Source organism: Sus scrofa, chromosome 7 (assembly GCF_000003025.6).
Source record: "Sus scrofa isolate TJ Tabasco breed Duroc chromosome 7, Sscrofa11.1, whole genome shotgun sequence".
NCBI classification, from domain to species: Eukaryota; Metazoa; Chordata; class Mammalia; order Artiodactyla; family Suidae; genus Sus; species Sus scrofa.
Window position 1 is genome coordinate 24,680,610 of NC_010449.5, and position 16,763 is coordinate 24,697,372.

The window sequence follows — 16,763 nt, forward strand, 5'->3', positions numbered from 1 at the left end:
TCACATGTTGGCAAGGATGTAGAATGACAGAAACTCCCTTTCATTGTCAGTAGTCTTATAAAATGATCCAGTTATTTATCCAAATGTGTTGGAAAAAAAATTTTTGTCTTTTTATGGCTGCACCCATGGCATATGGAGGTTCCCAGGCTAGGAGTCGAATCAGAGCTGTAGCCACTGGCCTAAGCCACAGCCACAGCAACGTCGGATTAGAACCCCATCTGCAACCTACACCACAGCTCACAGTAATGCCAGGTCCTTAACCCATGGAGCGAAGTCAGGGATTAAGTCTGTGTCCTCATGGTTACGAGTCGGGTTCATTAACCACTGAGCCACAATGGGAACTCCGAAAATTCATGTTCACACAGTGACCTGCCCATGAGTGTTTAAAGCAGCTTTATTCATAATTGCCCAACATCAAAAGGAACAAAGATATCCTTTACCAGGAGAATGGATAAACAAACTGTGGAACATTGGTATGATGGAATGTTATTCAGCAATTAAAAGAAATGGACTATCAAGCCACAAAACACCAAGAAGGACACTTAAATGCATTTCTCCAAGTGTAATATGCCTGTCTGAAAAAAGCTCCCATGCTATATAATTTCAAGTATATGACATAGAGGAAAAGACAGAACTATAGACCCTGTAAAAAGATCAGTGGTTGCCAGGGGTTCAGAGGAGAGGAGTTGAAATGTACAAGTGGAGCACAGGACCTTGGTTCATCAATTGCAATGAATGTACTACTTAATACAAGCTGTTACTCCGTGGAACTGTGTGCAGGGAATAGGGGCCATAGGTCAACTTTCTCTATTTTTTGCACATTTTTTTCTTTAAACCTAAAGTGCTCTTAAAGTCTTTTATAGTGTTTATAAAATGGACTAAAGATTTGAACCGACACTTCCTCCAGAAGACACTCAAATGGTAAATAAGCACAGGAAAAGATGTTCAAAGTTATAAGCATTAGATAGATCCAAATGGAAACCACCACATCCTTATTACAGTGGATAAAATTAAATAATAAAAGAAAAGTGAAACATAAAAGCAAAACTGACAATGCTAGGTACTGGTAAGGACGTGGAACAGCTGGAACTCCCCATCATTTCTAGTGGGAATGAAGAATGGTACAGCCACTCTGGGAAGAGTTTGGCAGTTTCTTATAAAGTTGTAACCACTCTAACCCTATGACCCAGTAATTTCACTTTTAGATATTTACTGTAGAAAAGTGAGAACTGATGTTTACCCACAAAATGTTTACATGAGTGGTTATAGCACCTGAATTCATAATCACCTCAACAGGAGACAACATAAATACTCTTTAGTGACTGAACGATCAAACTGCTGTACATTCAGTGGGATACTACTCAGCAAACAGTAGAAATATAAAGTATTAATGCCTCCATTACCTTGGTTGACTATCAAAAGCCTTATTCTGAGGGAAAGAAGCCAATCTCAAAACACAACCTATAATATAATTCTATTTATAAAAGCTTCTGGTAAAATACAAAAATACGGAAACACCAATGTGATCAATTGTTGACAGGTTAGGCATTAATGAAAGTTTTTTGACTACAAAAACCTAGCATAAAACAGTCTATTGAAATAATGGAACAGTCGTGTATTCTGAATGTAGTAGTGGCTATACAAGTATTAAAATCCATAGGACTGTACCAAAAAAAATCATTTTTAATGCTTGTATGTTAAGAAAATGTGGAGCTATGAATTCATTCCCAAGCAATGAATAGTAGTAAGAAAAGGCAGGAATGAACCAGTATCTCATAAGGAAATAAAGGTCAAAAGGGTAAAAATATAATATAGATGAGGTTCATACAGAGGAAGCTGAAGGCTAAACTTGGAAATATGTTTCCCTCTGAATGTCACTAAGTTGTACAACTGAGAACAATTCAATTACTTATTTGAAAGTTTTAATTTTATTTTTCTGCATATCCCTTTATAAATGTAGTACAAAACCCAAAGTTACAAAATTGTATAAAATAAAAAGGTTTTCTCCCCTCATTCCTACCTTTGCCATTTTAAAGTTGGAATCTTAAGAAATTACAATACTGTATGGGCAATCACATGCACTAGTTCCTTGTATATCCTTACAATGATAGTATGATCATATTATATGAGTCTATTTATATGTTTATGTATATATATATATTTTTTTTCTTGAAACATGCCACGAGCAACACAGTTTTTTACCCTGCACCATGCTTTGGGGGAACTATTTATGAAGAAGATAAAATGATAGGGAGAACCACAATATGGGATAAGAAAAAATAATTTGCTTCTGGTATAGGAGAATGTATGTCATGATCAGATGCTTCCATCCACACTGACCTGCAGCTTTATGATACTCCTAGCACAGGGGATTCTGTGCTGCTTCAAGCACTGGACAGATGGTCAAACATGCTGAATCACTGGGCCAAAGCCTGAAAAAAGGCTTTAAGGGCCCCTCAAAGGAGCCTTGAGAAAAGGTGTGAATGTGGGATTTATCTGTCATATTATAAAATGAAATACGTCCCTCCTCATATTCTAGGAAAATACATACTCTGGCAGGATGCTCCTTTGGAATAAGTTGTGTTTCTGGAGAGGTAAGTGCCCAGTACTCATCATTATAAGACCTGATGGCCCAGAAACCACCTTCAGGTTTGATGGAAATCCCTCCCTTCCTCATTACATGAGACCTACAGATTCCCAGGTCCCAGGCTTGACTGTCTCCAACTTCCACTTCCCAGTAGCACCTCCCTGAGGTGATGACCTGAAGACCCAGCACACAAGGAAAGGAATAAAATCTCTGTGGGTTCTCAGGTAGATCTTGAGACTTCTCTCCCCAGGTTACACGTCTGTTCCCTTCTGACAAGACGAGGCTAGGATGGGCTGTGTCTGGATCCAGAGTAATAGTCACTGCAAAGACAGTAAGCTTTTTAATCTCTGAAAAAGAAGGATCCTAGAAACAGAGACACTATATGGATTAGCCTGAGGTATCTTTGAGCTTGTGGGACATGCATGTAGTCCCACGTGGACTTTTTCAACTGCCCTCTTCCAATAATTCCTGAGGCTGATCCTGAGAATAAGGAGTAGAGTCCCTCTTCGGCCATCAGGGTATGACTCACCAGCCTGGAAAAATTCTTTCCTCCAGTCTGAAAAGAAAATAAATATGCATGATCAGACCTAGTATCTGAATTGTCTGGTACAAAGAGGTAATTTCTTCTTTCTAACACTTCTTTTGATAATGATCCAAATATATTCTAGAACTGAAGTTTCCACTGCTTTTCTTATTAAATAAGAACTAATCCCTCTAACTTATATATTATGTAGTGCAGACTGCAAGCAGTTATCCTGTTCTTAAAAAAGAGTAGAATTACATACCAACCCTCACCACCTTCATCGTCTTTAGGTGAGATGATACAACTGAGTTATGGTCATTACAATGTGCTCAGCAGGCAACCATATCATTTCTAGGTTGGACAATAAAGTAGTTCACTTGATTTTTTTTTTCATTCCCATTCTAACACTTTCCCACCCAATGCCAGAATTATAAGGCCCTAGAAATGGAGAAGACAGCAGACTGGAAAAAAACTAGTTCTCAGAGCTACTATTTTGAATAGAGTTGCCCAGAAGAACCACAGACCTAGATATACTCATATTAATTTGTATGCGAGAGGTTAAGCCACAGAGATATGAGTTGATTTTTATAAAAATTAAAGTTCATTACACTGCTCAATGCAGATAGTGCCATAATAAATGAAAGTGAAATACTGTAACCAACACTTAAAAAGTGCAGTCTTAGTTCAATGCTTAGGTGGTAAGAGTGACGAAACAGATAAACCTGACTGCATATAGAGACAGCATGATAAGAATAGACAAAACAGTTCTAAAACTTTTTTTCTATAATCATTTAGACAATATATCTTGTGCCCTAAACAGGATCTATAGGAATGAATTTGAAAAGAGAGTATCCACTGGATCTGTTATTACCATTTATTTTAAGAACTATTTGTCTTTTAAATACATATTTAATATAAAACATAATCAAAATAAATGAAAAACTCCAGAAATGGGTGGATTTTTCAGGGTTTGAAAAGTGACTTTTTCTAGACCCAGAGTCAGTTCCTGTGTTAGTCCAGGAGACAAATCCAGCCCATCTGTCAGTGTAAATAGTTTTATTGTAACACAACCATGCTATCTCTTTATGTATTGTCTATGGCTGCTTTTGTGCTAAAAAGGCACAGTTGAGTAATTGTGACAGAGACCATATGGCCCATAAACTTTAAAATATTTACAATCTTGGCCTTTTTAGAACAAGTATGACAATGGCTTTCGTAGGTCACCTAAAATAAGAAATGAAATTAAATGTGCAATTTTAGCATAAGGCACTAGTGCAATTTCTTTATTGAACAAAATGACTTAAGAAAGTCAATAATAAGCAAAGATCAAGATGATGGAATTTTTACAGTTATACTGGGTAACTTCAAGTGAGCAACCATACAGAAGACATATAGGGAAAAACGCTAGACATATATATCTAGAGTTCTACTTAGGAAATAGTTATTGATGCATGAAACTAACTGGAAGGGAATGAATGAGAAGCCTAAATCCTATCCCCAAAAGCAACAATTAAAACTGGAAAAATTATAAAAAAATGATCACTTTGCAATGGTGGAAATTGACAAAGGCACACATCAAACTAAGAAACACTCATTCATGAAAAAATATTTAAAGCGATTAATAAAAAGACAGCTGTAAAAAAGATGATCTCTGGTTACAATAAAATTAAATTAGGAATCAAAAAAGAAGAAAATTTCTGATTTAGCAACATTTGGATATTGATATATTTATAAACAATCTGTGGATAAAAAAATCAAAAGAAAATTTTAAAAATATTTTGAATTGAATAAAAATGAAAACACTATCTACCAAACTTTATTGGATGCAGCTAAAAGTAATACCTACAGGGAAATTTGGAGCTTGAATTGTCCAAAGTAGAGAAAAAGTATTATCTTAAACCAATAGCCTAAGTTTCTCCATGAAAAGACTGAAAAGAGAAGAGTGAACTAAGCTTAGAGCAATCAAATAATGAAATAATAAAGATTAGGTTAGGAATCAATGAAAGAAAACAAAATTTATTAGGAAAAAAATCACTGAAACAGATTTTGCTTTTTTAGGAAATCAGCAAATTTTACTAGATTGCTCAATAAGAATGAGAAACCACATATTAATGAGATCACTATTGAATCTACAGAATTTAGAAAGCTCAAATGAAACTTCTATTAAAATCCATAGCTGACAAATTAAACTTAGACGAACTACACAAATTCTCCAAGATACGCAAATTACTAAAAATGGCTTAAGAAATAGAAAATCCTGGAAAGACTTATAACAAGTAAAATAATTTAATTTTTAATTGAAAATTTATGCGAATTCATTCCTAGGCCCAGATGATTTTACTGGTGAGTTTTATCAAACCCTTAAAGGACAGAAAATACCAGATTCAACAAAATCTTCTAGAAAATAGAAGTGGGTAGAATATTTCCCTTATCATCCTGAGGCTAGTATCACCCTGGTACTAAAACCAAAGACATCACAAATATCCTTCATGAATACAGATGCAAAACTCTCAATAAAATACTAGTAAATTTAATATAACAGCCATGCAAAAATGATTATACACACCACCAAGTGGGATTAGTTCCCAGAATGCAAGATCAGCTTAACATGTAAAAATCAATTCATATAATAAACCATACTAATAAAATAAAGGACAGCATAGCATAATCATCTCCATAGGCACAGAAAAATCATTTGATAAAATCCAATACCAGTGGAAAAGATTAGAGAAAAAAATTTATGTTTTTGAGTTAGGCAAGGAATACTGAAGTTGTAATATAGTGAGAACCAATAAAAATCACAAAAGAGAAAATTATACTTTTTTCATTTCTTAATATCTGGTTTAATTAACTTCTGTCTTGTGAGATGCAGGTGAGAAAAGACAAAAAGAAAAATACTTAAAAATTATCTTTCTTGCTGTGTTTGCTATGGACCAGAAGTTGCAAGCACATATATATACATACGCTTCTCTCTCTCTCTCTCTCTCTCTCTCTCTCTCTCTCTCTATATATATATATATATATATATATATATATATATATATATATATATATATATGTATATATATATATATATGTATGTATGTATGTATGTATGTATGTATTTCTCTGTCATGTGGTAGTTAGTAGCCCAACGTTTTATAGAATTTACAAGCTTAATAGTCTATCTTAGACTCATCTTCAGTGCAACATACTCACCAGGATACAACAATGACTTCTGCCAGCCTGCAATTGAACAACATGAGAACATGTGATTACCCTTTCCTGGTCCTTCGTGTATCTTTTCCTCTCTCCTCATCACCAGTATTCTCTAAGTATTCAGTTATTTATCTCTCCATCCCTTTCCTTCCTCACAATACTGTGACCATTCCTTTAACTTTAAAATTGTTGGGTTTGTATATATATGTGAAAAAGTATAAAGTCAAAAGAAAAATCAAGCTATAAGCAAGAGAAGTAATAATAAAAAGAAAAATAAGAACAAAGAAAATAAAGAAATGATGGAAATAAAAGTGGATAGTTTGAGAAATGAAGATGGAAAGAAAGCATAACGGATAAAATGGAAGGAGTGAGGGGGGAAGGAGTAAAGGAGGAAGGAGAGAGGTAAGGATTTGGAAAGAACAGAGGTGAAGGAAGAAAGAATTGACAAGAGTGAGACAGAGTGAAAAGGGAAAGAAAAGGGTGGTTAGGGAAGTGAAGACAAAGGAAGGAGCTCTTGAGAAATATCCATTCAACAATTAAATTTTTCCCCATCTCAATAAAAGGATATTCTAAGTTAGGAAAGAAAATGAGTTAACTCACTTTCACAGATTCTCTTCCATTTATGCTTCTACGCAGTGAGCACATGCCATGGTATACCATGCCTGACTCTTTCTGGGAAGGAGGTTTAGAGAAGGGCTAGATGGCTTATTATTTGTGGAATCTGATCCCACGAAAGAACTTCCAAATTACTTACCATTCCTAAATTGAGCTTTCCTCTCATCTGAAAGGAGATACACACATAAGACATGGACTCTCAAAGAGAGGATGACGCAGAAAAAAGACAGGCATTCTTCTGAGGGATTTACCGTAGTCATTACTATCATTAGTCAAGCCATTGCTCCCTTTGGAAATTGTTTTTCATGCATAAAATAAAGTTGAGTCACATGATTTTCAGGACTTAATCAAGGTAAGCAGAAAATTATTCCTAACATGATAGCTGCAACATACAGAGGCAACGGGGAAATGCAAAAGATACTTAAAATGAAGAGTTAAGGGGAAAGAATGAAAGGAAGCAGGGGATCATCAGAGGAGGACATCCTCTTGAGAATATTTTAACTATTAGAATACCATTACCAATTTCCTTTTGCAATTTTCCTGGGGGAAAAAAGTGAAAACTCCATTTTAATGTTACAGAAAAAAGAAAAATTAAACTTGCTTGGAAGGATTATATACAAAGACATAAATTAACTCATCAAGGTTTTTAAAATCCTCAGTTTTCTCCAGCACATGTTTCCCCAAAAAAGAAAGAAAATAAGAAAACATATTACTTGCTAACATAGACAAATAATTTTACAGTTAAAATTCAAGAGGGAAATTATCAAATCCCCCATGAAGTATTGTTTTTAATCTAATTTGGAATGCTGATATTCATGGTTATCATCCTCTGCAATGCTGTCATGCTCTATATCATCTGTGCAAAAGAAGCTACAATTTATTCGGTGTTTCCAATGACTTAAATATTTGCTAAGGGCTTTATGTAATTACTTGATTAATATTACATAATAATTGTAAATTAGTGCTTCTCTGTTCACAAAAGATCTGAGAATAAAAAGGGTCAATAACATGGAGAAGTTTCTGCTGGTCAATGAACAGATCAGTGATTTGAACCCAGGTCTGTTAAAATGAAAAGCAGTCTCCATATCACTATGCCATTAATCTCCACTCCTGGTCCAGCCAGGTGAGGCTTCAATCTCAAGGTAGAGAACAATGGTGTGCTCTACAAGGAACAATCGACTGTACTTCTTAAAAAGTGTCTTGCATAGAAGAGCTTTTGAATTTTTCTTAAAATCAGCTTGTGGACACAAAAGCACTATGAGAGCACTTTCAGATATCCTTTCATATTAGAATTTCATTCATCTCAGAGCCATGAGAAGGAGTTATTATTGTTAGCATCAGGGAGACAGTAAGAAAAATAATGCATTAGATAAAGAGAAGGGTCAGTAGGAAAAGTGAGTTAACTGATGAAGAAGAACAAAGAGAGAAAGAAGCAATGGAAGATGTAATATAGTAAGAATGAATAAAAATCACAAAAGACAAAATGATACAGAGGGAGGAATGGAAAAGCAAGGAAGCAGGAAAAATAACTATAGAAAAATCACATAAATGGTCATTAAAGTTTACCATTTATTTTCTTAAGTGGATCCGAAAAACAAAAAGAGTATTATAAGACTTCTTATGAAACAGTTAATAGGGAGATCATATTTTGTAAAGAGTCATAAAAGTTTACCATTTTCCTTCCTAAGTTGATCTGAAAAATAAAAAGAGTGGAGAGAGGACAAGATGGCGAAGGAGTAGGGGGACACGCTCGCCCTCTCCCACAAACACAACAAAAAAAGCACATCTACAGAATAAATGACTCGCACAGAACAGCAACCAATCGCTGGCAGAGGAACCTAAACTCCAATAACGGCAAGAAGTTCGTGACATTACTGGGCAGAACGGGAGAAAAGAGGAGAGTGAGAGAAGGTGAATCCGAGAGGGACAGGCGCTCCCGAAAGGGAACTGCAGAGGAGAAAGGGATCCCGCACCCTGGAAAGTCACCTACATGGGGGAAAGATCAAACGAACTGGAGGAATCTCCAGATGCAGAGAAGAGTGTAGCAGTAAGTTGGAGTACGGAAAAGCCGATCAAGAACCGAACGGACCATCTGAACTACGGGCACAGTCACCAAAAATTGAGATGCCTGGGTGGGGGCTGGGCACCAAGACCTCGCCTCCGAAGGTTAGTCCCTGAGAACGGGCTGGGGGGTGGGGTGGAGCGGAAACTGCTTGGGAGGTCTAGAAACCATTTGACGGGGCAGAGACTGCCTGGGAGACTAGAAAACAAAGCTGTTGCAGAGGAAGGGAGCAATACTCTAGGGCAGGGAAGTGGAAAGCCGCATCAGAGGGAACCTGGGAGAAGAGCCTGGTCTGCGCCCGTACTGGGGAGGGAGAGAAGAAGGGGTGGGTCCCCATAGAATACCACCCACGCCACAGCAAGCTTACAGGCCCGCTAGCTAGCTGAAAGCTGTGCTTCCCAGTGCATCCCCTCCCCCCACCCCCCTCACCCCTACCCTCTCGCCCAACCTGGGGCTGCCTGCCATCCAGGAGGGCTGGCCTCAACAATTGCCTGAAGCCTATCACCGCAGGGGCTGTCCCTGCACAGGCCTACTTGCCCTTTGGAGGGGCTACACTTCCGCAGAGCAGCACCAAACACAACCAGCCCCCGAGAAAAGGCCTGCAGCCCAGAAAAGCTAGAACAAGCTTAGCCAGGCCGTGAAGAGATCTGCCTAATTCTTGGATGGTTTATCTGAGTTGGGCTGCCCCAGGGAGGAGCCTCTTGGATTTCCAGCAGCCCTGCTACCCACCCAAGCCCCCAGGGGGTGCCCTAGTGGATCAGCTGCATAGGACTGCCAGCTCCAGGCAGGACCCCCTGCAGCCCAGAGAAGCTGCAACAAGCCTGCCTGAGTCAGGAAAAGATCTCAGACGGTCTTTCTGAGTCGGGCTGCCCTGGGGAGGAGCCTCTTGGGTTTCCAGCGGCCCTGCTACCCGCCCAAGACCCAAGGGGGTGCCCCACTCCCACGGAATAGCTGCTCAGCACCACCAGCCCGCTAGAAGAGCCCCTGCAGCCCAGAAAAGCTGCAACAAGCTCGGCCAGACTGTGAAGAGATCCGCTTACATTCTCAGGCCGTCCTTTTGAGTTGGGTTGATGTAGGGAAGAGCCTCTTAGGTTCTCAGTGACCCAGATAGCTGCTCCAGCCCCCAGGGGGTGCTGCACTCCTGAGAAACAGCTGCCCAACACCACCAACCCCCTGCAAGAACCCCACAGCCTAAAAACACCAGAGCAAGCTCTGCATGACCAAGTGAAATCTGCTACCATCGTGGTGTGGACCTCCCAGTCCTGTCTGTCCTCAGGAAGCCCTCCTTTGCTTCAAAGAAACACTGTTAGCCCCAGCAACACTCCAGAAAAGCCACACTGCCTCAAAAAAGACTAACCAACAAGGCCAGCCCTCAGGAAATATTCCACGGCAGTGACAAGGCAAACACTGCCAGATAACGGAGAGTACAACTCCCTCAGGAGAAAGAAAACAACAAGCAAGATGAAGAAGCTGAGAAACCACCCCCAGTCAAACCAACAGGAGAACTCACCTAATACACTCAACAATGAAACAGATCTCTGCAGTCAGACAGACCTGGAGTTCAAAAGAGAAATAATGAAAATACTGAAGGAATTAAGAGAAGATATGAACAGTAATGCAGATACCCTCAGAAAGGAACTAGAAAATATAAGGAGGAGCCAAGAAAAACTAGAACATTCACTTGCAGAGATGCAAACTGAACTAAGGGCAGTAAAAACCAGAATGAATAATGCAGAAGAACGAATCAGTGATATGGAACATAGAATAATGGAAACCACTCAATCTGGTCAACAGACAGAAAACCGAATCGAAAAAATTGGAAAGCAATATAAGAGACCTATGGGATAATATAAAGCTGGCCAATCTATGCATAATAGGAATTCCACAAGGAGTAGAAAAAGATAAGGGGATGGAGAATATATTTGAAGAAATTATCGATGGAAACTTCCCAAATCTAAAGGATACTGGGTTCAAGCACAGAGGGCCCGAAACAAACTGAACCCAAACAGACCCACACCAAGACACATCATAATAAAAATGGCAAAAGTTAGCGATAAAGAGAGGATCCTAAAGGCAGCAAGAGAAAAACAGAATGTTACCTACAAGGGAACCCCCATAAGAATATCAGCTGATTTCTCTACAGAAACACTACAGGCCAGGAGGAAATGGCAAGAGATATTTAAAGAGCTAAAAGGAAAAAATATGCAACCTAGAATACTCTATCCAGCAAGAATATCATTTAAAATAGAAGGGGAAATAAAAATTTTTTCCAACAAACAAAAACTTAAAGAACACAGCAACACAAAACCCAGGTTAAAGGAAATATTGAAAGGGCTTCTCTAAACCAAAAAGAAAGGAAGGAAAGGGAAGAAAAAATAAAAGAAAAAAAAAAGAAGAAGAAGAGGAAGAACTAGGACTGAGGAAACCGCAATCAGAGAGCAGTCACTCAAATAAGCCAGCATACAGATTTAATCATGAACATGCTTCAAACAAAATAAAATTAAAAAGAAAAAAATAAAAAAGAGTCATCAAAACCATAAAATGTGGACAAGGGATGTTAGGAAGTAAATAACCCTTTTTGTTTGTTTGTATGTTTCTCTTCTTAATTTTAATATAGTAATGAAGTGTTTGAACTTACAGGACCATCAGGCTGAAACACACAATTATGGGAAGGGGTTAGCATACTTAAAAAACAGGGCAACCACAAGCCAAAACCAAATATTGCATTTGCAAAAAATGAAAAAAAAATACACTCAAGCAGATAATAACAGGAGACCATCCAACCAAAAAAAAAAAAAAAGAAAGGAAGAATGGAGAACCATAGAATCAACTGGAACACGAGGTTCAAATGGCAATAAATAATCATCTATCAATTATCACCTTAAATGTCAATGGACTGAATGCCCCAATCAAAAGACACAGAGTGGCTGAGTGGATAAAACGGCAAAAACCTTCAATATGCTGCCTACAAGAAACTCACCTTAGGACAAAAGATACATATAGATTGAAAGTGAAAGGGTGGGGAAAAATATTTCACGCCAATAGACATGACAGAAAAGCAGGAGTCGCAATGCTCATATCAGACAAAATAGACTTTAAAACAAAAGACATAAAGAAAGACAAAGAAGGACACTACTTAATGATTAAGGGATCCATCCAAGGAGAGGATGTTACTATCATCAACATATATGCCCCAAATACAGGAGAACCCAGATACATACAACAAATATTAACAGACATAAAGGGAGATATTGATGGGAATACAATCATAGTAGGAGACCTAAATACCCCCCTCACATCAATGCACAGATCCTCTAGACAGAAAACCAATAAAGCAACAGAGATCCTAAAGGAAACAATAGAAAAGTTAGACTTCATTGATATCTTCAGGACACTACATCCAAAAAAAAAGCAGAATACACATTCTTCTCAAATGCTCATGGAACATTCTCAAGAATCGACCACATATTGGGACACAAAGCGAATCTCAATAAATTTAGGAGCGTAGAAATTATCTCAAGTATCTTCTCTGACCACAATGCCATGAAATTAGAAACCAACCACGGGAAAAGGAAAGAGAAAAAACCTACTCCATGGAGACTAAACAACACGCTACTAAAAAACCAATGGGTCAATGAGGAAATCAAGAAGGAAATTAAAAACTACCTTGAAACAAATGATAATGAAGACACAACCTCTCAAAATCTATGGGATGCTGCGAAAGCAGTGCTCAGAGGGAAATTTATAGCAATACAGGCCTTTCTCAAAAAAGAAGAAAGATCCCAAATTGACAACTTAACCCTCCACCTAAACGAATTAGAAAAAGAAGAAAAAAGAAGTCCTAAAGTCAGCAGAAGGAAGGAAATTATAAAGATCAAAGAAGAAATCAATAAAATAGAGACTCAAAAAACAATAGAGAAAATTAATAAAACCAAGAGCTGGTTCTTTGAAAAGGTGAACAAAATTGACAAAGCCCTGGCCAGACTCACTAAAAAGAGGAGAGAAAGAACCCAAATCACCAAAATTAGAAATGAAAAAAGAGAAATCACAACGGATACAACAGAAATACAAAAAACCATAAGAGAATACTATGAACAACTGTATGGCAACAAGTTTGACAATCTGGAAGAAATGGACAATTTTCTAGAATCTTACAGCCTGCCAAAACTGAATCAAGCAGAAACAGACCAACTGAACAGACCAATCACTAGAAATGAAATTGAAGAGGTCATAAAATCACTCCCTACAAGTAAAAGTCCAGGACCAGATGGCTTCACAGGTGAATTCTATCAAACATATAAAGAGGAATTACTGCCCATCCTCCTTAACCTCTTTCAAAAGGTTGAAGAAGAAGGAATACTACCAAAGACATTCTATGAGGCCACCATCACCCTCATTCCAAAACCAGACAGAGATACCACTAAAAAAGAAAACTATCGCCCAATATCATTGATGAATATAGATGCAAAAATTCTCAACAAAATCTTAGCCAACCGAATCCAACAACATACCAAAAAAAATTATACACCATGATCAGGTTGGGTTCATCCCAGGTTCACAAGGATGGTTCAACATACGCAAATCAATCAGCATCATACACCACATTACCAAAAAAAAGGTCAAAAATCATATGATCATCTCAATAGATGCAGAAAAACCATTTGACAAAGTCCAACATCCATTCATGATCAAGACCCTCGCCAAAGTGGGTAAAGAGGGAACATTCCTGAATATAATCAAAGCCATTTATGAGAAACCCACAGCAAATATAATCCTCAATGGGGAAAAACTGAAAGCCTTCTCACTCAAATCTGGAACAAGACAGGGATGCCCACTCTCACCACTGCCCTTCAACATCGTTCTGGAAGTCCTAGCCACAGCAATTAGACAAACAAAAGAAATAAAAGGCATCCATATAGGAAGAGAAGAGATCAAACTGTCACTGTATGCAGATGACATGATACTAGACATAGAAAACCCTAAGGACTCAACCCCAAAACTCCTTGAACTGATTCATAAATTCAGCAAAGTAGCAGGATAGAAGATTAACATTCAGAAGTCAGTTGCATTTCTGTATACCAGCAATGAAATACTAGAAAAGGAATACAAAAATACAATACCTTTTAAAATTGCACCTCACAAAATCAAATACCTCGGAATACACCTGACCAAGGACCTATATGCCGAGAACTATAAAACCTTAATCAAAGAAATCAAAGAAGATGTAAAGAAATGGAAAGATATTCCATGTTCCTGGATTGGGAAAATCAATATTGTAAAAATGGTCATACTACCCAAAGCAATCTACAGATTCAATGCAATCCCTATCAAATGACCCATGACATTTTTCACAGAACTAGAACAAACTATCCAAACATTTATATGGAACCACAAAAGAACCAGAATCGCCAAAGCAATCCTGAGAAACAAAAACCAAGCAGGAGGCATAACTCTCCCAGACTTCAAGAAATACTACAAAGCCACAGTCATCAAAACAGTGTGGTACTGGTATCAAAACAGACAGACAGACCAATGGAACAGAAGAGAGAATCCGGAAATAAACCCTGACACCTATGGTCAATTAATCTTTGACAAGGGAGGCAAGAACATCAAATGGGAAAAAGAAAGTCTATTCGGCAAGCATTGCTGGGAAACCTGGAGAGCTGCATGCAAAACAATGAAACTAGAACACACCCTCACACCATGCACCAAAATAAACTCCAAATGGCTGAAAGACTTAAATATACGACAGGACACCATCAAACTCCTAGAAGAAAACATAGGCAGAACACTCTCTGACATCAACATCATGAATATTTTCTCAGGTCAGTCTCCCAAAGCAATAGAAATTAGAGCAAAAATAAACCCATGGGACCTCATCAACCTGAAAAGCTTTTGCACAGCAAAGGAAACCCAAAAGAAAACAAAAAGACAACTTACAGAATGGGAGAAAATAGTTTCAAATGATGCAACCGACAAGGGCTTAATCTCTCGAATATATAAACAACTTATACAACCCAACAGCAAAAAAGCCAATCAATCAATGGAAAAATGGGCAAAAGACCTGAATAGACATTTCTCCAAAGAAGATACACAGATGGCCAACAAACACATGAAAAAATGCTCAACATCGCTGATTATAAGAGAAATGCAAATCAAAACTACCATGAGATATCACCTCACACCAGTCAGAATGGCCATCATTAATAAATCCACAAATAACAAGTGCTGGAGGGGCTGTGGAGAAAAGGGAACCCTCCTGCACTGCTGGTGGGAATGTCAACTGGTACAGCCGCTATGGAGAACAGTTTGGAGATACCTTAGACATCTATACATAGAACTTCCATATGACCCCGCAATCCCACTCTTGGGCATCTATCCAGACAAATCCCTACCTCAAAGAGACACGTGCACCCACATGTTCATTGCAGCACTATTCACAATAGCCAGGACATGGAAACAATCCAAATGTCCATCGACAGAGGATTGGATTCGGAAGAAGTGGTATATATACACAATGGAATACTACTCAGCCATAAAAAAGAATGACATCATGCCATTTGCAGCAACATGGATGGAACTAGAGAATCTCATCCTGAGTGAAATGAGCCAGAAAGACAAAGACAAATACCATATGATATCACTTATAACAGGAATCTAATATCCAGCACAAATGAACATCTCCTCAGAAAAGAAAATCATGGACTTGGAGAAGAGACTTGTGGTTGCCTGATGGGAGGGGGAGGGAGTGGGAGGGATCGGGAGCTTGGGCTTATCAGACACAACCTAGAATAGATTTACAAGGAGATCCCGCTGAATAGCATTGAGAACTATGTCTAGATACTCATGTTGCAACAGAAGAAATAGTGGGGGAAAAACTGTAATTGTAATGTATACATGTAAGGATAACCTGACCCCCTTGCTGTACAGTGGGAAAATAAAAAAAAATTATTAAAAAAAAGAGTAATATAAGACTTCTTATGAAACGGTTAATAGGGAGATCGTATTTTGTAAAGAGTCATAAAAGTTTACCATTTTCCTTCCTAAGTTGATCTGAAAAATAAAAAGAGTATTATAAGACTTCTTATGAAACGGTTAATAGAGAGATCATATTTTGTAAAGAGTCATAAAAGTTTACCATTTTCCTTCCTAAGTTGATCTGAAAAATAAAAAGAGTAATATAAGACTTCTTATGAAATGGTTAATAGGGAGATCGTATTTTGTAAAGAGTCATAAAAGTTTACCATTTTCCTTCAGTTGATCTGAAAAATAAAAAGAGTAACATAAGACTTCTTATGAAACGGTTAATAGGGAGATCGTATTTTGTAAAGAGTCATAAAAGTTTACCATTTTCCTTCAGTTGATATGAAAAATAAAAAGAGTAACATAAGACTTCTTATGAAATGGTTAATAGGGAGATCGTATTTTGTAAAGAGTCATAAAAGTTTACCATTTTCCTTCAGTTGATCTGAAAAATAAAAAGAGTAATATAAGAATTCTTATGAAACAGAAACAAACACAACAGTCCCCCAAATTTCTTCACCTAGGTGATATATAATAAGTTAGCCATTTCAGAGAGGAAAAACATTATTGTCTAGGTGTTTTCCTGTAATTAAATATATAGGGGGCATCACTGCTTTTTGCCAAATGGTGAAGTAGATAAAGAGTTTTAAATTTCTCATGACTAAACTTAAGAATCCCACAAAATGTTTTCCTAAAGCCCCTTTTAAGACATAATAACGTCGTCGTTGTCATTATCATCACCATCACCACCACTG

At 37.6% G+C, this 16,763-nt stretch overlaps 1 protein-coding gene across 11 annotated transcripts in view; it reads right to left on the reverse strand.

The window, feature by feature from the left end:
• Positions 377–16,763, reverse strand: part of LOC106504368 (butyrophilin subfamily 1 member A1-like) — a 31,096-nt gene continuing 14,709 nt past the window's right edge. For 3 of the 11 annotated variants that reach the window (XM_021098485.1, XM_021098481.1, XM_021098491.1), the window contains 9 exons: positions 16,436–16,453; positions 16,230–16,247; positions 16,124–16,144; positions 16,018–16,038; positions 7,443–7,463; positions 7,063–7,089; positions 6,309–6,335; positions 3,117–3,143; positions 377–2,907 (listed from right to left, as the gene is read on the reverse strand). In XM_021098485.1, the coding sequence (XP_020954144.1) occupies positions 2,360–2,907; positions 3,117–3,143; positions 6,309–6,335; positions 7,063–7,089; positions 7,443–7,463; positions 16,018–16,038; positions 16,124–16,144; positions 16,230–16,247; positions 16,436–16,453 (728 nt within the window). In that variant the 3' untranslated portion in view covers positions 377–2,359. The remainder of the gene's footprint in view (positions 2,908–3,116; positions 3,144–6,308; positions 6,336–7,062; positions 7,090–7,442; positions 7,464–16,017; positions 16,039–16,123; positions 16,145–16,229; positions 16,248–16,435; positions 16,454–16,763) is intronic. The other 8 variants (XM_021098484.1, XM_021098489.1, XM_013977685.2 and 5 more) reach the window with 5 other exon arrangements.